Source organism: Cucurbita moschata, unplaced genomic scaffold (genome assembly GCF_002738365.1).
Source record: "Cucurbita moschata cultivar Rifu unplaced genomic scaffold, Cmos_1.0 Cmo_Scf00003, whole genome shotgun sequence".
In the NCBI taxonomy this organism is placed as follows: Eukaryota; Viridiplantae; Streptophyta; class Magnoliopsida; order Cucurbitales; family Cucurbitaceae; genus Cucurbita; species Cucurbita moschata.
The window spans coordinates 95,303-115,199 of record NW_019268519.1 but is presented as its reverse complement, the minus strand read 5'-3'; the positions used below and the strand labels follow the sequence as shown (position 1 = coordinate 115,199).

Below are 19,897 nucleotides of genomic sequence, written 5' to 3'. Positions count from 1 at the left end.
CATATTTATGAAACCATTGAGATGCAAATAAGCCATTGTAAAGCAGGTAAGAAAAATGCTCCACAAAGTAATGGAAGTTGAAATGAGAGAAGTATCATTGTTAAGTAAAGATTGAACACCCTTACCAAGATTATGGAGACACGAGTTTACAGAATCACTGTTTGTTCATTCTTTTTTATGCCAAAAGATCAGTTTTTGTGCACTGAAGCTATTTTACTGCCAGTGAAAAGGAAGGGATGGTGGTGGAGGAGCTTCTCTCCCTCCATCATCAGAAGCACTCTGAAACATTCTCGAGCAACTGATATCTGCATTGCTCACACTGCCATTCAGAACTGAATTAAGTGGGTCCAAGCTGTTGTGATGTCCTAAGCTCACATCTAATGGCTGCATGAAGGATATTAGATTAGAGTCCTGGTCGGGTTGGCTTAAACCAACCCCTGATGACCGTGTCTGCAAAGATGACAGAAGAGAGAGAGCACAATCCGATTCATGGCCTGGATTTGAAAATCTGTCAAATAACAATTTGCCCCGACCGCCTGCATTTTCTGAAAAATCAAGGGGCTGGCAGACCAAAGTTTCCGGATTGTCGCTTTGCAGAAATGTGACCTGCTTTGGAATTTTGTGGATGCTATCATTAGATGACGATCCAAGATACATATGGTGTTTATCAGGGAAATGGGTTGAGTGTTGCTGAGTATGAAGGCTTGCATCTGTCTTAGTGTTTGAAATTCCGCACCATGAATGGTTCGCAACAGCTGTAGATGATGGATAGACATATGAGGTAGAAAATGGTATAAATGGGGAACCTGAAACCAGAAAATGGCTTGTTAAAACTGCAAGAATTTGCTGTTCACAACGGAAATAAAGATGGATCCATATCAAAAACCTTGGTAATGAGATAGGGACTCTGGCTGTGGCTTCCGGCGCCTTCGATTGTGTCCATCCAGACGTTTCCTGCAGCTTCTCTTTCCTTCATCAAATTCCTCTAATGAATGGAACCTGTACAGCGTGTAACTATTAATGACTATTAATGAGCACCTAGCACTATTAATGAGCAATTAGATATAAGACGGGAATGCATAGAAACTGTTTATTAAGAATCACGAATCTCCACAATGTTACGATATTGTCCACTTTAAGCCTAAGCTTTCATCACTTTGCTTTGAGCTTCCCAAAAGAACTCATAACAATAGAGATGTATTCCTTACTTATAAACCCACGATCATTCTCTAAATTAGCCAACGTGACTCCCTCCTAACAATCCTATTAAAACTCAAACCATAAAAGCTGATGTTAATGCTCCAGAAACTACCTACTACACTGCTGACAGAACCTTTGTTTAAGGCCACCAATTGTGACCTGTGGAGTCTTTGAATGGAGCTCGCAGACCTTGTGGCGCCTGTGGTAATCTCTATAGTTGCTTAGGTCTGAAACGCATCCATCAACAAGGCAAGACAACGGCTGAGCCCCGTTCCCACATCCTCTTGCCCTCTTGGATGGTTCTGAAGGGGATGGTGCCATTTTAAGTTTGTTGACCGTATATTTTGTTCCAAGATGGCTGACCTGACCAAGTTTCAAATCAACCGAGAAATCTCTAGAAGTTGTCGTCCTATGTTCCACAAAGTTGCTGGATGCACCTATTGTATTAATGTTCTTTGATGCATCGTGTTCTAATTGAGTGAAATCCCAATATGGGGCCTTCAAGTTCCAGTCCATACAGAAATTCTTTAGTTATTTGCTTCTTTTCCACTTAAAAAACACCTTTACGGAGCTTGAATCGCTCTTCTATAACGACTTCAAGAATGCATTAAATTAAACACCTGAAGAACACAGAAACCGAAAAAAAAAACATGAGATAAAACCGCGTAAGAAGAATCCCCAAGTAATTGGAGAATTTTACTTGCAACCAAGCCCACAAAACTAGTATCAAGTACCTTATGACCGACAAGAAATGCATAAAACAAGAACAGAGCCCACTAATTAATATACAGGGAGCCAACAATACAAGAAACAGAACACAGTTATTTGCATGTCTTTTAAACCAAACACAAAAAACATCACATCAGTGGTGATTGTGGCTCTTTGATTTTAGCAGTTCCAGATATTAGAAGAATAATAAGTAGGAAGACTAAAATAAAAATGAAGGATGAAGAGTAGTTGCAGACTAGAGCAGCAGAGGACAAATGGGTTCCTATTTTACACAACCATTCATTCACTGACAAGGATTCCACCAAGCAATTAAAGTTTGTTAGCCAAAAAAGAAGGGGGAAAACCCCATATAAAAAGCTAGGGCTGTAGATTACCCAAGAAGAATCACTGTTTGTACCTGTCAACAACAAGATATCATTGTTAGGAGTGTTTCAGTCTATACTGAGAGAAAGTGGGCAACCTCAACTCCATGAACAGCCAAAAGGAGGCGCCTACTTTATACAGATTCTTTTGAATTTAGGTGTGGTTTGTTTAGTCGTCTTGGTTAGGGTGTGTTTAAGATGTGGGAGCTTGAGAGACAGCTTTTTGGTGCCTAACTAAGGAAAGGAGAGAAGTTGTTCAAAAATGGATGGTGGTGGAGACAGGCAGAGCAAGTGGATAGGCCTACCCCATTGTGTTTCACGTTTCTTGGCATGTTTTCTTTCTTTATTTGGTGGGTGGGGGTTTCAATTCTCAAGAAACAAAAGGTAAATGCACACACACCATCAAATTTCTTATGGGAACTTGAAACTTGAAAGCTCCTTACAAACCCCAGAAAGGAAAAGCATGCCAATATTTATTGTTTCTTCCTTTTTCAAGGGAAAGGGAAAGCAAACTATAATTATTTGCCCGAAACTGGTGATGAGCTGTCTGCCCCCACTCCTTTTGATGCTTCTTGCTGATGACCTCTCGCTACACGCATTAAACAAATCAAATGAGTGGAAAATTCAAGGAAAGACACACACCTTGTAATTGCCTGAGCCGTTCATTCACCTTCTGATGCTTCTTCCAATGGCTGCTTCGATGATCCTCCGTTCTGAAGCATCAAGGCATGCCTGTAATGAAAAATGGTGCAATGCAAGAAGAAGTTAATCGCGATCGTAAAAGAAGAGGAAGGGGGAGGGTTTAAAATCAGTGACGATACAGTGAGATAAAGCGAGTAAAAACGAAGAACACAGAAGAATTAAAAAGATGCTCAACCCCAACCACCAAAAAGGGAAGGTTTAAATGCCAATGTCAGGTAAGCCTGACCCATTTTGAGCTTCACTGTCGCCCTTCCTTTATTTTCAACCACCAAATAATGTTCCCTTCCTATAATAATTCCACCCTCTTCTCTACATATATTTCATACTCATATGTTATTGCATACTTTACAACTTTATATTCAAATTTAAATTATTGATCCAATTTGTAATAAACAAACAGAATATTACATTCAGTTTTTTAAACATTATGCATATCCAAACAATCCCTTAAAACTTTATTTAAAGGGACAATATGAATTTAATTTTAATTTTAAATTGTTGTTCAAATAGAGCCGAGGCACGTGACCCTAAGCGGACCATATAATTTCAAAATCCCCCATCAATCTGCATCCTTCCAATGTTTAACCGTTCTCTAAAATATGTGTTTTTTTAACTACTGCTTGTTTTTGGGCTTTCCTTGTCTCTTTGGTAAGTAGTTAAAAAGTTAATATCATTTATAAAATTATAGTTTTTTGAGATTGCTCAAGTGGGGAGGACAAATAATATTTATAGTTACGATATTTGATAGAAATAACAAAAATGAATGTCCAGGTTGGTGAGGTTAAAGAAGCATTGTCCATTCTTCCCTTGTATCTTGGACATCTCACTTGAAATGGCATGCATTCTTTCCTATCTTATTATCTTAATGATTTTTCTTTTTTCTTTTTTTTTTAAACATAGAAGTGACAGGAATATCCCATATTGATTGGAGAGGAGAACAAAACACCTAATACAAGGGTGTGAAAATCTTTCACTAGCAGACGTGTAATGGAAGAGCCTGAAAATGATAGCCCAAAGAGAACAATATCTACTCGGTATTTGGTTTCGGCTCTATCGTATAAAAGTTAGTGATGTTTAATGGGCTTACTGAGTTGGACTGAAGATGATAAGCCCAGCCCAACAACCGGGCAATTGGGCGGGAGGTGGGGGAATTTTCAATAATATAAGGAAAGTAAAATTATTACATGCCACGTGGCTGACGTTAATGCAATATCTAGAAGGGGTCTCGGACGCGGAAAGAAATCAGAAATGCAAGCTGATGTGTACAGTTTGATATCCACATGGGCGTGTAGGTGTAAAGGAGGAGGTGTAAAGGAGGAGGTGGCAATTGAAGAGGTCAATTATTTAGTTAAAAGAGAAAAATAGAAGAGCAGAGAATCTTATATTTAGGGGGCCAAAATTAATTAGAAGATTTGGAGTAGGGGTCCTAATTAAAGCACTCTGTTTTATAAATTATTGCTTCCTTTTTAATTGTGATGTCAAGGAAATTGATTATGCCAACCGGTACACTTCAAACATTCAATATTGCATTATTCAACTATTCTAAATAATAATAATTTATTATATTTAGAGATTTTCTCGAACCAACTTGAAAATTTAAGTTGGTTGATTGAGAATACTAATCCGTAAAATCAAATACAAAATAATTTTTAAAAAATAGGTTAGAAAATTACCTAAAAAGAATTATGCTTACAACGATGGGAAGAAGTAAGAAATAAGGTGTTATGAGTGTCAAATCGTGGAAGTTTGGAACTTTGTTTGCACGCATTCATAATGGTAAAATAGTATGTTTTAGAAGAATGATGGGTTTAATTAAACTTTTAAAGTTGATAATAATTTTTGTTTTTATAAAGAGAACAAAAGCTTTAAAATTCAATTTCATTAAAACCCCAAATGATTGATTCATTGAAATTTTGTTTATAAAATTGGAAATTAACCTACTAAGAAGTAGGTGAGCTTAAGTTTCTTCGTCTTCTTCTTTATCCATAGAAAAAAGAAAAAAAAAACCTAGAAGTAGGTAACCTTAAGTCTCGTTTTTCATGAAAATATTCCCTAAAAAGAAAAAAAAAATAATTTCCTTATTTTGTTTGTATTTTTTAAAAATCAGCTAATTTTGGGAAAACATATATAGTTTTTAAAAAATTATTAATTTGATTAAGAATTTAAATTCTTTTGTTAAGAGATATCGTATGGCAGATAATTGAGAAAGCAAACATAATTAAAAAAAAAAAAACTAAATAATTATGATTTACCTATTAATTTATTTGTTTTTATTGTCTATTTTAAAAAATATTTTTAAAGATAAAAGTCAATAAAATCTTATATTATTTTTAAAATTTAACTAAAAATCCAAAATTCTTTTATCGTAAAAAATTGTTTGCAAAAATTAAATTCAATGTAAATTATAAGGGAAGTGATTAGAGCGCGGGTTGAAGTAAAAATGTAAACTAAAAAACAACCGACTCGATTAAAAAAAAAAAAATGTAATTGAGTTTTTTAAAAATTCTAACTAAATTTAAAATGAAAGTACTAAAATTTAACGTATTTCCATGGGTAATTAAAAAAAAGAAAGAAAGAAAGAAAGAAAGAAAGATATCCTTCCGACAACATCCTGTCCATAGGAAGGACATTTAATAATATAAATACACAAATTCATTGAATTATTATTAAAAGTAGTAAATAATAAAAGGAAATGAATCCGTGATATTTAATACAGTGGTGAGAAATTGAATTTGGTTTGTTTATATGTAATGAATAAAAGGGAGGTAAAAAAGTGAGGAAGTGGAATAATAAGATAATAAATGTTCCATTAATTTGGGGTTCTTGTATTTATAACCTCTTTATTTTTTCTTCATATATCATCATCATCATACACAACACAAACTCTGTGGTACCCTTACTACATGCCCACAAACGACACAAAGCCGCAGGATCCGAATTTTGTGTCCTAAATATGAACCTCTGCCCATTATAAGACCCCACGCCCTACCAACTCGGTGCCACTGCTTTGCTCTTCTTCTTCTCTGACCGCCTCCATCCATTCCAATGGGGGAGGACTCAAAAGCCGAGGAGCCACCCAAAGAACCAGAGCCCATCCAACAACCATCCATTCAGGACATTGTGCTCACTGTTTTTATGCACTGCGAAGGCTGCGCGCGCAGGGTCCGCCGCTGCCTCAAGGGCTTCCATGGTTTGATTTTACTGTCATTATATTTACTGAAGTTTGTAAAGATTAATGATTGGTTCTTTTTTGTGTTACTTTTTAGGGGTTGAAAATGTGGAGACGGATTGTTTAACTCAGAGAGTAGTGGTTAAAATGAAAGGGGAGAAGGCTGATCCGTTGAAGATTTTGGAGAGACTTCAGAGGAAAAGCCATAGACGCGTGGAGTTGATCTCCCCAATCCTAGAACCCATCGACCGCCCCAAAACAGAGGACAACAAACCACAGGTTCTCTTCCACTTCTACTCTTTATTTCTCACTATATATTTTATATTTAATTATTTAATTTGCAGCATCAGATTTCAACTGTCGTCTTGGAAGTTCACATGCATTGTGAGGCTTGTGCTCAAGAAATCAAAACAAGGATAAAAAGGCTGAAAGGTTTAATTTTCCTTCTATAAATTACTTAATTTCACTTTTTTTTTTTTTTTTAAATTTTTATAATCCGAGTTGGATATTTGAATTGGTTAGGTGTTGAATCGGTGGACCCGGATCTAAAAAGCTCGCAGGTCACGGTGAAAGGAGCCGTCGATCCGGCGGCGTTGGTTGAATATGTTCACCGGAGAACCGGAAAGCACGTGGCGATTGTGAAGCAAGAGCCGGAAATTACGCCGGGTAATAATGCTGGAGAAACTGTAGAAGAAGACGCGGAAGAGAAAAAAGGCGATGCCGGCGAGGGAGCCGAAAGTGAGAAAAAGGTGGATGAAGAAAGTAAAGTCGAGGAGAAAGCCGCAGGCGATCCGGCGGCGGAAGATGGTGTAAAGGTGGTGGAAGTGAAGAAGAATGAATATCATCACCTTAATAACCCGGAAAGGCACATAATGGAAATGTATTCGTATCCGCCGGCGATGGCTTACTCGGCGGCGGATATGGCGGTGATCGGGCACGCAGATCCACCCCAGATGTTCAGCGACGAGAATCCAAATGGGTGTTCCGTGATGTGAAGTAAAATGAAGAAAATAGAAGCCGTGGAATTCTCTGGATTTTGGTATCATATGTTATAGAGTAATGGGGGCTTATGTTATGAAGTTTCCTACTTTCTTTGAATTTGCTTTTTATGAACACCCACTTCCTCCATGAAACGAAGTATAACCTCCTTTTTTTTCTTTTTCCAATTACTATATTCAACTTATTATAAATATATTTCACCTAATAAAAATAAAAATAAAAATGATATCTGATAAAAAAATTTAAATTTAAGTAAAATCTAATAAATTCAAGTAGATTTTGTAGCTTATAAAATCTGAAACAAGTATTATATTTGTAATAAAATAACGTGGAGAAGTATACTGGCGGATATAATTGAGTTTTAATTCGCGGCTATAATTTATTATTTTCCATAAAAAGATAAATTAAAGAAAAACCATGTTATTTATCTCAAAAGAAAAGAAAAGCCCTGTATTTTTTTCTAGACAAATCTGATCGTACACGTGAACGATTAAGATTTAACTTCTGTAGGGGTACAAGAATCAAATAGTTGAATAAGCTAATGAAGGGGTTTAGCGCCACATTCGAGTAGCAAGGCGTCGTCGCCCCATTCTAAATTGGCCAACGAAGGGGTTTTGGAAAACCCTAGCTGCCTTCTCCCTTCCCTGTTTCACCCAATAGGACAGACTCTACGGCCTCCACTAATAGCTCCAATGGTCCATCTCTTTCCTTCTCCCTCCCGTTTTGCGTTCAATGGCGTACGTCAATGTCTGAATTGCATGTTGTTTGTCTTACAGCGGTTTTGATCTGGTGGCAACAGGCGAGAACAAGAAGATCGGGTGGCCCGCTCCTACTCCGACGAAATCTATCTCAAGCTCTTCGTCAAGGTAGGCTTTTTAACAATCACTGTTTCTGCTGAACTAATAGCAGGAGCCAGCACTTGCATTTACAGTTTTCTTTTCTCCGAGAATCTAGTTGATTTGTGTTCGTTTGTTTATGACGAAATAATTAGTTAGTTGACTGGAGGCATCAACCTAATTTTCAAAGCATCAACCCGAACTCCAGCTACTTGTTTTTTATTTTTAAAATTTTATATAACATCTTAGAGACACAATTAAATCGGGTATGTTCTGCACCTATTTTTAAAGAAAAAAAGAAATCTTATATTTCCACACTCAAAATTTACTATTGTTCTCCTATGTATTCCATTCCAGTTTTGGAACGAAAGTAAATTAATAAATGCGAGAATTGTCAATTTTAGTCCAGCGCTATGTTTCAAATATCCAACACCATCTCAACTCTTTGACAAGTGTTTGACATGAATCTAATATACTAATTAAATGTAGGGACGCATATTCAATGAGTATTGGGCTGTTCTTCGTGAACTGCACATAGATACACGACCCAAGCTAAAGTATCCGTGGTTGATTGATTCTTACTTCGATTCCTTTTCGTAGTTTTTCGGCATCTTGCAACTGTAGTAGACAATTGAAGCAACCAACTTTATTGAACGTAAACGTTGTTTTATATTGACACCAAGCTAGGAGCACTCTAGGAATGAGTTCTTTATTTTTGTTACTGAATGCTTGTTTATTACTCCGCCTTGGACTTCATGAATATTGGAGAAATGTGAAAATTGTGTGTCAAAAAATTTCATTCACTTGCTCTACCACATGGTCTCCATTGTTTATTTGTGTTGCTGCAATTAGCGAAAGATACGGAAGTGAAGAATGCCTACTTCCTGATATTCTCACGTCTTTTACTTGTTCGTTATCTCAGTTTGTACATTTTCTTTTGGTGAAAGTTTGTTTTCCTTATCTCTGGTTGTAACTAAGTGAATAATTTTTGGACTAAGTGGTGAGATTAATTCTGCAGATGAAAAGCAAAAAGTCGAAGACAGCTACAACTTCCGTCTCTACTATTGTTGATTTGAAGTCTATCATTCATCAGCATGCAATGTTCTTCGACAAGTTAGTGGAGCTCATCCCTGCAAGATTCTACTTACCTAATGACGAAAATGACAAACCTTGGTTTCAGGGCCTTAGCAACACTGAGAAGGCTTTGGCTAAGAAGGAATCAAAGGAAAATCTTAAGAAAGCTCGAAGAGATCGAATGGATCCTGAAAAGTCAGCTAGATCAACCCTTGATTTGCTGAAGCAAAACTTGGAAAAGAACAAGTTAAAAGATGAAAGTGATGATAATGAAATGGATGTTAAGCCAGTAACGTCTGGGTTGGATGGTGATGTTCAATCAGTTACATATGAAGAGCTTCGACAACGTCTTCATCGAAAGATTGAAGAGTTCCGAGCAAATAGAAATACAGGATGTTCGAATAGGGAAAAGAAGAGGAATGAAAGAAATGAGAGGAGGGAACTTATTCAGAAGAAACGCAAGAGAGAACATGGGCCCGAGGAAAAGAAATTAGCAGGCCACCACTCAAGAGATGAAGTGGAGAAGAATGTAGACGAAGCCTCTAAAGAACTTGCATTCAGTCATGTCAAACTCGGGACTGAAGAAGAGCATGGGAAGAAAAAGAAGAGAAAGCTCTCCAAGTTGGAGGAGCTTGAAAGAGCTAAAAAATTAGACGAAGCAAAGAGAGATCCTGAGAAAGGCGAGATAATCTCAAAGAAGCATTCTTGGAAAGCAGCCACAAGTAGAGCTGCGGGGGCTAAGGTTCACGATGATCCAAAACTCCTGATGAAGAGCTTAAAGAAGGAAAAGAAACAGCAGCTAAAGAATGTCGAGAAATGGAAGGATAGGATTGAAACAACCCAGAAGATGAAAGCAGAAAGACAACAAAAGAGGTCAGAAAACATTTCACAGAAAATTCATGATAAGAAGATGCGGCGAATTACAAAGAGGGAGAAGAAACTTATGCGTCCTGGCTTTGAAGGTCGTAAAGAAGGTTTCATCAACGGAAGCACCCCATAAAGTGAAAGCAGGTTTTGTTTTACCTTTGAAATGCAGTTGCTGCCCTGTTTTTCGTTAGTAGCTTTAACATATTTATGTTTCTTTCTCAGTGAAAACAATAGAGAATGAAAAACAAGAAATTGTTTTAAACCACGTCTCTTGTTCTTCGCTTGAAGGAAAAAAAGAGCCATGCAATGTCTTGAGTAATATTTTCCCACCGTAAATGATAATCTTAAAATACTTCCGAAACTACTAAGCAAATAGAATTAAGGTATAGAAATTTGTTAGGTAAATAAGTACGCATTGAATCTGGAGGCAAGAATGGTGAGCAGGAAAGCGCAGGGGGTGGGGGGTCGGTCAAATGGTGTTACGACAGAGGAGTGGACAAGTTCACCGACCAGGACCAGCAGGAAAAGAAGGAACATGTGAATTAAGATGGGGTAATCAAAGTTTTAAGTTTTAACTTAACAATAATATTTCAACGAATTGGTGCTAAATTCAAAGACACGCGAGGAAAGAAGAATTATTGTTTTTTATATGAGGGTTTTCCTTTTCTTTTTCTTTTTTGGCTAATTAATTTGTGATCTCTGTTTTCAATAACATCGAAATTGGACGATGAGCAGTGGTTGGCTTACTGGATCATCTATTCCTTTCTCACTCTCACGGAGATGGTTGTTCTGCAACCTTTGTTAGAGTGGTGAGTGGAAATTCTAGATTCCCCCCTTTTTGTTTTCAATAACATGGTTTTAATTCGTGGCTGAAAGAACAGTGACAGCTTCATTATTTGCGTTGCAGGATAGCAGTTTGGTATTGGGTGAAATTGGTATTTGGGGCATGGCTGGTTCTGCCACAGGTGCAGCTTTCTTGTATGAAAGATTCGTGAGGCTGCAGATTAAGAAACATGGTTTGGGAAGCAATTCTCCTGATGCGTTGATTCACTAACTGGTACACATGTCTCTTGTTTTCGTATGGTGTGCGAAAATAATTGGTATTGGCTTTGTATATAGACAGTTTAAAGAATTTCAATTCATCCAAAACTGTGTATAAGTTGCACGTCTTTTCATTCTAGTATTACTGCGATGTAAGAGAGTTAATATGACGGTCTCTGCCTAACCCCACATTTCTCTTACTTTCTGTACCTGTTACCCTCTCTTCTTCACTCTTACCCTTTGTCATTGTCAATCCTCAATGTGGTAAGGGCGACCACATAAACATATAAATGATTACTTTTTAGTAAGTTTTGCAATTATACCCAAAACTGGAGGATTTTCTATAAAGAAAAAATGACTAACCAACTCATCTTGTTCGACTTTACCTCTACTCTAAGTCAAGGTCATTCATGTGCAACGTCACATCTTAACTCGTCATCTTGGATATGAGCAACATGACCTGCATATTATGATATCATCTTAAGTTTTGGGATGTCATCAGCCATCGTAGCTTGCTTGGACATATCTATTGAGAATCGACTCATGAGCCGATCATATCAATGGGACATCCCGAACATTCATCCATATGGGTTATATCGAGGCATGAACCCTTCCATATCCATGCTGAGTCATTTATGGATATCGTATTAGATATCGAGTGCATATATCAACCTTCGACACATACGTTGGATGTACTTGTGTCGTCCGACACTGTTTTTTAAAAACTCGTTTCAAAAGAAGATGTCTAATGCACTCGTCTAACAACGCTTGTCCACGCTATGACAAACATGTGTGTCCACACAAGATAGCTCGCTTAGGCCATGGAGCCCAGGGGCAGTGGAGAGCTGACTTCATACCTCCCCCTATAGTGATTTATGAGACACATTTGGTACATGAGTTATAGACATGATATTGGTGAAGGGTCATACGGTCCTGTGGAGTGTCCATTGAGGGTATGATCAACAGAAAATTTGGCTAGCATTTATATTTCATATAGATCGGCTTAATTCATACCAAAACTCCAACTTTTGAGTTTAAGATTTGGGGCCTTATTTGACCTTTATCAAGTTCGTCTTTGATATTGACATCATTATCTCTATCTTGTTTACGCCTCAATTTAGCTTCAATGCACACTTTCTATGGGGTGTTGGATAATTTATCGTCCTCTTTAGTCGCGTCACGATACTCATCTTGTCTTAGGCCTTGCGTGCCCAGTTGGGCGCAACTTTCGTGTCACCACTTTGTATTGTCTGCACGTGAAGTCACAACCTCCTATTATAATTGTGACATTCTCTCCCATCTAAATTAGTCATCGTTCTCAATAACCTTTTTTAGGATACAATTGCATAGTAGATAAATGATGGGTTAGTTAACTTTTAGTGCATGTAATATTCATAACTACATTTGGAAGGGCATGCATTTAAGTTAAAATTTATTAAACAAGATATATGTGTGCGCGCGTGTACAACCAAAATTATAAATATCTGTAAGCGCGAGCGATCGACGTTAAAGAATAGAAGAACACTGATTGTGATGCACTGACATTAAAGAGAGCGCTAAAATTTTGAGTTTTGGGTTGTAAATTTCTAAAAGCCCGCTTCTTCTCCCCGCCCTACTCACATTTCATTTGCCACTCCGAACAACTAACTCAATTCCCCCGACCCGATCCCATCTCCGTCTCTCTCTCTCTTTCTACGCCTTCTCACTCCAAAATCCCTCTCTCTCCTTCGAGGGTTTCTCCCCAGTTCCCAATCCCAACTCTTTCCCCACTTTCTGCTTCTCTACTTCTCTCTTCCACTAATTCTCAGGTTTTCTCTTCTTTCCAACTTCCATGGCGTCTCAACACCTGCAACATAACAAACCAGAGGATGAAGCTCCTCCTGTCCAGGGGAAACAGCATCACACTAACCAACCCGAAGACCCGGAAAAAGAAGACACTGACGTGGCTGTCATAGCAGAAGCTTCTACTGTGGAGGGCCGTCCTGAAGAGCTAAATGGTGATTCTAAGCCCGAGGAGATTAACGAGCAGAAGCGCGACCCGGAAATTCTTGAATCGGCTGTGGAACAGGGCACTGCTGCTAATGACAATTCCGAAGATAAGACTGTCGACAAGAAAGGCGAAGTCAGCGCAGAGGAGGAAGGAAGTGAGGAACCCAAGACAGATACGAAGAAGGATAAAAGAACATCTGCCAAATCCAGGAAGAAATCTGCCGAGAAGATAGAGTTAAAAGACCCGGTCACGCCGACAATTGAGAGGCCAGCCAGGGAGAGAAAGACAGTAGAGCGGTATTCCGCGCCATCCCCAGGCAGACTGGGGAGGTCTTCTGCAAGCAAAGTTCTCTCAATTGAGACGGTATGTCGGTGTTCATTGTATGTTTTCTTGACGTCTGGGGAGCCTTTTTTTTTTCTTAAATTGCGCTTCTTGTGTCTCAGGGCCGCGGCTCTAGCCTCAAGGATATTCCAAATGGTATGTCTTGATTGTCATGTAATACTTTCCATCTCAATTCAGATAAATGCTTGCTGTTCTTTAGTAGTTGACGTGGGCTAGTCTTGTCTCCTGCCACTCTTATATTTATCATTGTTTCAACTATGGCGTCTTCTTCTAGTCCTTGTCGTGGCCGTTGTTTTTGCAGAATTCTTATATTTTTACCTTTAACTCACGTGATCTGTTAATCTGCTCGATCAGTCGAGTGCAGACTGTTCTATTATATTTAACACCATCTCTTACTTTATTTTTGGTACTGATATATTTCTTCTTCATCTCACCATTGGATTGTCGTTCTATCTGTTGTTTAACTTTTCCAGTGCAGCTTCTTTTGACGGTTTTCAGTGCATTATTGCCCTATGTCTCCATTTTTTTTTATCTGACATCGCTTGTGTTTGGTTTTCAAGTGCAATACAACTCAATCTGGGCAGTTATATCATAGACTCTAGGAATCCTTGAATGATTATGCTTGTTAAGGGGGAAATTGTCTGTAGATGTGAAAGGACTTAGAAATTTGAAACTGTTACGATAAGCCACCCTAGGTTGGTCAAATGTTCAAATTCAATTGGTTTGGAGACCATTAGTAAACGTCTTAGAAGTATTCATGCATGTGTTGACTGAGTGTTTGCGTGTTTTTATATAGTTCAAAACATTTTTTTAGCTTGTATGCTAAAATGGTGTAGTGGTTCATCAGTCTTATCATGTCCGAGTCTGATCTTGTGAGAATCTGCCTTGCCTCGAGCAAATTGCATAGTTCTGGGCTTCAAAACTAATGCTGTCTGGAATTTCTCTTGTAAACCTACTGTGGTCTTTTGAATGTACTTATCCTTTGTAGCTAACAATGAAAACTATTTTAGTGGCTTTCAAACTGTCAAAGAGAAAAGCTGATGACAATCTGCAGCTACTACATACAATTCTGTTTGGAAAGAAAGCAAAGGTGATAAAAATATATATATTTTTTTTCTTTGCAGCTATTTTGTTGTTGCAATGTTTCATTTTTAATTATCCATTCTATCTTTACTTTGTTAGTGTTTTGTAGTAAATTTTTTATGCATATTGGAATGCCTATTTTATGCAGGCTCAAACCTTGAAGAGGAATATAAGCCAGTTTTCAGGTTATGTTTGGATTGATAATGAGGTATTTCATTATCTACCTTTTACTGTCTTTCTTATAAGGATGTGTTGTAATATGACCTCAATTGAAAATGTAGTATTAATTTCTCATTTTGCAGCTGTATACGTATTTTTGGTTCATGTGTTCATGTGTTGTTGACAGGAAAAACATAGGTCAAGGGTAAAGGAGAAGCTTGAGAAGTGCGTCAAAGAAAAATTGGTGGATTTTTGTGATGTGCTAAATATCCCAATAAACAAAACCACTGTAAAGAAGGCAAGAATTAGAGCCAATATCTTTACTATAGCATGTGTTGAAGCTTTTTGTTCTGTCTCAAATTTTTCTGGTCTTATGTCTTCAGGAGGAACTCTCAGCAAAGTTATTAGAATTTTTGGAGTCCCCACATGCTACAACTGATGTTTTGCTGGCTGACAAGGAGCAGGTTTTATTTAATCATTGTTTTCTGTGCAACGTCAATTGTTTACTGTTAAACGCTTGATGTCTGTCTGTATTTCAGAAAGGCAGAAAGCGACGGAGGGCCAGTTCAGGAAAGGTCGTTGGTTCTGGAGATTCTGCAGAAGTACCTGCTAAGGTATTCATTCTTTAGTATTTAATGGTTTTATTTGTACACTCTTTTATGGCATCAAAATTTTCCATTTCTTTGGGTTTGATGCCTTGAAATTTCCAAATCGTTCAATTGTTACATTGAACTTTTGAATACCTGGCATGTATTGGGAATTCAGCATACAAATGTCCAAAAGTGATTAGTTGGTTCTGTAATGTTCTGATTCAAATTCCCAACTTTGTTGACATTGTTTTCTTTTGTGAGATCTGCTATTTAACATGCGATTATATATTACTACATGTAAGAGAAGAAGAAACTCTAGCAGATTTGCAATTAGTTAACGGGCAACGGCTGGTAACCCATTTGTGAATAAAAAGATGTAAACTTTTCCAGAGGAACATGTAAATTGTACAATGAAATGAAGGTAAAACTTCGCTGGTATAGAACATTGAAATATCAACTGCACACGTAGGGGAATAATGGGATTGACATCAATTTACTCTCCTATGGGATTGTTTGCTAAAATAGAGGTGTGCATTATTTAGTATAGAGGGTTAAGGCTCTTTTCCATTTTTATGTTTTTGGGAATTTACCAGTTTGTGTCTAACCTTTGTCTTGCTGTTAGTTGACAAATTATTACTTATTTTCCCACTAGAAACAAAAATCACAGCCTACAAAGAAGAGAAAACAGTCGCCTGTTGCTGAGGAGGAAGAGGAGGATAGAGTTGAAACTTCAAATGAGAAGGATGATTCTCACGATAAGGATGGCAATAATGATGACGATGTGACTGCATGGAAAGAAGAGAATATTGAACAAGATAGATCAGACGAGGATGACAAGACACCAGAGCCAATGCCTAGTCCGAAGAATTTATCCAAGAAGGCTGGCAAAGATGATTCTGGGTCTAAACTTGTCGAAAAATCTTCTACAAAGAAAACTGCTGCAAAATCTGCCAAAGGTGCTGCAAAATCCACAAAAAAGTCATCTAATTCAGCTTCAAACAAAATTGATGCTGGAAAATCTGCTGGCTCACCATCAAAACCAAAGGGCACGTCAAAAAAGCAAAAAGTTGAGGAAAAGAAGCCTGTAAAGGAAAAATCTTCGGGCAAGAAACGAACAAGCAAAGCCCCTGCAAAGGTTTTGGTTGAAGAACAAGGTAAAATGCTTAGCTCCTAATCATTTCTCTTTTAACTATTGTGATCATTCAGTTTCTAATCTCTTATTTTTTATTTCCCGGGGGGAGGGGGGAACGTCATAATTTTTTAGTTTCAAACAAGATAAGGGGCCTATCTAGTAATTATTTCTTAGTTGAAGTTAGTGGTTTAAGATCAGGGGTATAGCATTTCAATGATTTTGAAATAAGCACTTGAACTTTATTGGGTATCCTTGTATTTTTGGGAAGAGAACTCATGGCTATCCTTCTCTATGATATCAGGCAAGGGAAAAAACAGCAAGAAAGTTAAGAAAGAACCCAGCAGAGAGGAGATGCATGATGTTGTAGTTAATATTCTGAAGCAAGTGGATTTCAATACTGTAAGTTCAAATTTCGGTTAGGTTGGATTGTTGTATGGATAGTTAATAAATTATGCGATTGTCAATTCTTACTTTCTTATATTTTTCATGTGCAGGCAACTTTGTCAGACATTCTGAGTCAACTTGGTAAGTTTTGTGTTGTTACAACATATTGATGAAAGAGATTGGGTGTTGATTTTGCTGACATAGCAAGTGTTGTATTAGGTACCCACTTTGGTGTGGATTTGATGCATAGGAAAGCAGAGGTGAAGGATATTATCACAGATGTGATAAATAACATGAGTGATGAGGATGAGGAAGAGGAAGAGGAAGCCGATGATGATGGTGATGGTGGTGATGAGACGGACAAAGACAAAGGCAAAGACAAAGACGAGGATAAGGATGCTTAGAGATTGTTTAGTGGAATATGCTTACTTTTCAGTTGAGAAAGCATCACAGAACGGATTCCTGAATGATGATCATCCAGCCCCGTTTGTTTGTATGATTGTTACAGTTAATGTCTACATATCTCTGCCACCGTCTGTATAATGTATCATGTATCACGTATCATTATCGTGTCGATTATTTAGCATTTTTGTATGTTACCTTAGCTTAGCTTAGTCCCATTTTTTTCCCCTTCCCCCACAAACTAATTGTATTTTAGCCCTCTCCATAGATTACTAATTTACATTATTATAATGCAAAGCTGTTCATGGTGAGTTCCTATAGCGAAGTTGATGTATATGTTTCTCATAACAGGGCTTGAAGGAGATGGGATTTTATCCTAAATTATCTTTAGTTTTGCGGCTATGGAATAAATTAATGATATATTAAACATATAATTACACAGCCCATGTCTAGAATAAGCTGATTTAGCGCGGGAAAGTGGGTGAACAGCCCACGCTGAATAGTCAATACAATGAGCTGATTTGGCAGGGGAAAGTGGGTGATCAACAAGTTTTCTTTTTTTGTTCTCTTGAAGAAAAAAGAAAAAAAAGGCGGCGATGGGCTTGGGACCTTGGGGGTATGTGGAGAGAGTTGGGCCGCCAACCCTCACCAACCAAACCAAGTCCGGCTCGCTCCACTCTCAGAACAGGACAAACACAAAACAGAGTGGTGGACTGAAATTAGGCACAACCTCCACCCATCTCGCTTCCTACTTCTGCTTTATATATAATAATATCAACTCCACTCTTTCCTACTAACCCCCACCTCCTACAATCTTCCTCTTTGAATTTTGGGTCACATGGCGGACTCCGGCACAAAGGCTTCTCAACTCAACGTCAAGCAGCAGCAGCCCACTCTGATCACTCCTGCAGAGGAGACCCCAAATGGTCTCTACTTCCTCTCCAACCTCGACCAGAACATTGCAGTCATCGTCCGCACCATTTACTGCTTTACCTCACAGTCCAGAGGCAACCAAGATGCTGCCCAAGTCATTCAAGATGCTCTTTCCAAGGTGCTTGTTCATTACTATCCCCTCGCTGGGCGGCTCACCATCAGCCCCGACAGGAAGCTTATTGTGGACTGTACGGCGGAGGGCGCTGTGTTTGTGGAGGCTGAAGCGGACTGTTCCATTGAAGACATTGGAGATACAACCAAGCCTGATCCCCACACTCTTGGCAAGCTTGTTTATGACATCCCTGGCGCTACCAACATACTTCAGATGCCTCCTCTTGTTGCACAGGTTTCACAACTACCTCTTTATTTATTGCCTCCTTATATACAAACTTCGGTGACTAAGTTCAAATGGTTTCGTCAATGTTACAATGTGGCAGGTGACTAAGTTCAAATGTGGAGGATTCGTTGTGGGGTTGTGTCTGAATCATTGTATGTTTGATGGGATTGCGGCAATGGAATTTGTGAATTCGTGGGGTGAAACTGCGAGGGGATTGCCTTTAGCCGTCCCTCCGTTTGTAGATAGAAGCATTCTCAAAGCACGAGAGCCTCCTCTGGTCCAATTTCCCCACCACGAATTCGCTGAGATAGAAGACATATCAAACACCTCCGAGCTTTATGGAGATCAAGAGATGCATTATAGGTCCTTCTGTTTTGAGCCGGAGAAGCTGAATAAGCTCAAACAGCAAGCGTTGGAAGATGGGGTTTTGACGAGGTGCACCACATTTGAAGCGCTGTCGGGGTTTGTGTGGAGGGCAAGAACAGAGGCTCTCAGAATGCAGCCCCATCAACAAACAAAGCTCCTCTTCGCCGTCGACGGAAGGTCTAAATTTCAGCCCCCAATACCAAAAGGGTACGCTGGAAACGCCATCGTTTTAACCAACTCACTATGCAGCGCCGGCGAGCTTCTGGAAAACCCACTGTCGTTTGGGGTGGGGGTGGTTCAGAAGGCGGTGGAGATGATCACAGATAGCTACATGAGGTCGGCCATCGATTACTTCGAAACCACGAGAGCGAGGCCATCTCTGGCGGCGACTTTGTTGATAACAACTTGGTCAAGGCTGGGTTTTCAAACGACGGACTTCGGGTGGGGGGAGCCGGTGTTTTCAGGGCCGGTGGCGTTGCCGGAAAAAGAGGTAATTCTGTTCCTGTCTCATGGGAAAGAAAGAAAGAGTATAAATATTCTTTTGGGGCTTCCGGCTTCCGCCATGGAAATCTTCCAAAAGGCGATGCAAATTTGAAGGGAGAAATTATGTGGCAGGATGATTTTATTTTTATTTTATATTTATATTTATAATTCTTGTGATTAGCCACATTTTTCCATGAATGTTCCTGTGTTTGGTTTATTAATCTTCTATCCAATAAAGTTGCTCCTTTTTAAAAGAGTTACCCCCTCTCTTCATAATCATACTCAAATAAATAAATTTAATAAAACCAATTGAAAATTTTAATTATTTACAAAAATTAAATGTAATCCTATCATACGAAAATTAATAATTATATTATGTCAATATTTTTCTCATAATTTCAAGTTCTTAATAGATATATCCATACAAATATTATAAAGGTTACATAAAATAATGTTCATGCGCATGAAAAAATGTAAAAAATCTAAAGCTAGTGAATTAAATGAATATATAATATTTTATTTACTACAATAAAACATATGGTTTTAATTAAATATAGTTAAGTTTTGGTAATTATAAATTTAATTTTAACTAAACAATACAAAGAAATGTATGCTAATAGGAAATTATGATGAAGCAATGGTTAAGAGCCAAATCACATTTTACTTATATATATATAATATAAAACATACAAAAAAAAAAAAAAAAAAAAAAAAAAA

At 38.1% G+C, this 19,897-nt stretch overlaps 5 protein-coding genes across 14 annotated transcripts; 4 read left to right on the top strand and 1 right to left on the bottom strand.

Annotated features, from left to right (window-relative positions):
• Positions 1-71: 71 nt before the first annotated feature.
• LOC111440256 (squamosa promoter-binding-like protein 13A) lies at positions 72-3,381 on the bottom strand. 5 transcript variants are annotated; one of them, XM_023077493.1, is made up of 6 exons: positions 3,169-3,381; positions 2,962-3,023; positions 2,327-2,880; positions 1,313-1,820; positions 887-999; positions 72-806 (listed from the first exon to the last, which is right to left on the bottom strand). In XM_023077493.1, exons 4-6 carry the CDS (start codon positions 1,714-1,716, stop codon positions 214-216), a joined length of 1,110 nt encoding a protein of 369 aa, XP_022933261.1. In that variant the 5' UTR covers positions 1,717-1,820; positions 2,327-2,880; positions 2,962-3,023; positions 3,169-3,381; the 3' UTR covers positions 72-213. The 5 variants fall into 5 exon arrangements, with proteins under 5 accessions (XP_022933261.1, XP_022933260.1, XP_022933259.1 ...); XM_023077492.1 differs by having other exon boundaries at positions 2,304-2,880; positions 2,962-3,381; XM_023077491.1 differs by having other exon boundaries at positions 2,962-3,381.
• A 2,471-nt stretch (positions 3,382-5,852) lies between these two features.
• Positions 5,853-7,322, top strand: LOC111440306 (heavy metal-associated isoprenylated plant protein 7-like). 2 transcript variants are annotated; one of them, XM_023077496.1, is made up of 4 exons: positions 5,853-6,183; positions 6,260-6,441; positions 6,513-6,594; positions 6,685-7,322. In XM_023077496.1, exons 1-4 carry the CDS (start codon positions 6,039-6,041, stop codon positions 7,155-7,157), a joined length of 882 nt encoding a protein of 293 aa, XP_022933264.1. In that variant the 5' UTR covers positions 5,853-6,038; the 3' UTR covers positions 7,158-7,322. The 2 variants fall into 2 exon arrangements, with proteins under 2 accessions (XP_022933264.1, XP_022933263.1); XM_023077495.1 differs by having other exon boundaries at positions 5,854-6,183; positions 6,507-6,594.
• A 378-nt stretch (positions 7,323-7,700) lies between these two features.
• Positions 7,701-11,191, top strand: LOC111440908 (surfeit locus protein 6-like). Of its 5 annotated transcripts, XR_002710050.1 has the most exons (6): positions 7,701-7,856; positions 7,938-8,027; positions 9,016-10,082; positions 10,339-10,490; positions 10,674-10,747; positions 10,846-11,191. XR_002710050.1 is itself a non-coding variant. In XM_023077739.1 (2 exons), exon 2 carries the CDS (start codon positions 9,016-9,018, stop codon positions 10,069-10,071), a length of 1,056 nt encoding a protein of 351 aa, XP_022933507.1. In that variant the 5' UTR covers positions 7,701-8,027; the 3' UTR covers positions 10,072-10,226. The 5 variants fall into 5 exon arrangements, 1 of the variants encoding a protein (XP_022933507.1); XR_002710048.1 differs by having other exon boundaries at positions 7,701-8,027; positions 10,826-11,191; XR_002710049.1 differs by lacking the exon at positions 10,339-10,490 and having other exon boundaries at positions 7,701-8,027.
• A 1,366-nt stretch (positions 11,192-12,557) lies between these two features.
• LOC111440923 (protein DEK-like) lies at positions 12,558-17,386 on the top strand. Its single transcript, XM_023077754.1, has 11 exons — positions 12,558-13,332; positions 13,413-13,446; positions 14,322-14,401; positions 14,543-14,602; positions 14,741-14,851; positions 14,937-15,017; positions 15,093-15,167; positions 15,796-16,297; positions 16,577-16,674; positions 16,770-16,800; positions 16,879-17,386. Exons 1-11 carry the CDS (start codon positions 12,811-12,813, stop codon positions 17,061-17,063), a joined length of 1,779 nt encoding a protein of 592 aa, XP_022933522.1. The 5' UTR covers positions 12,558-12,810; the 3' UTR covers positions 17,064-17,386.
• A 319-nt stretch (positions 17,387-17,705) lies between these two features.
• LOC111440890 (omega-hydroxypalmitate O-feruloyl transferase-like) lies at positions 17,706-19,351 on the top strand. The gene is made up of 2 exons (XM_023077718.1): positions 17,706-18,340; positions 18,432-19,351. Exons 1-2 carry the CDS (start codon positions 17,900-17,902, stop codon positions 19,290-19,292), a joined length of 1,302 nt encoding a protein of 433 aa, XP_022933486.1. The 5' UTR covers positions 17,706-17,899; the 3' UTR covers positions 19,293-19,351.
• Positions 19,352-19,897: the final 546 nt, after the last annotated feature.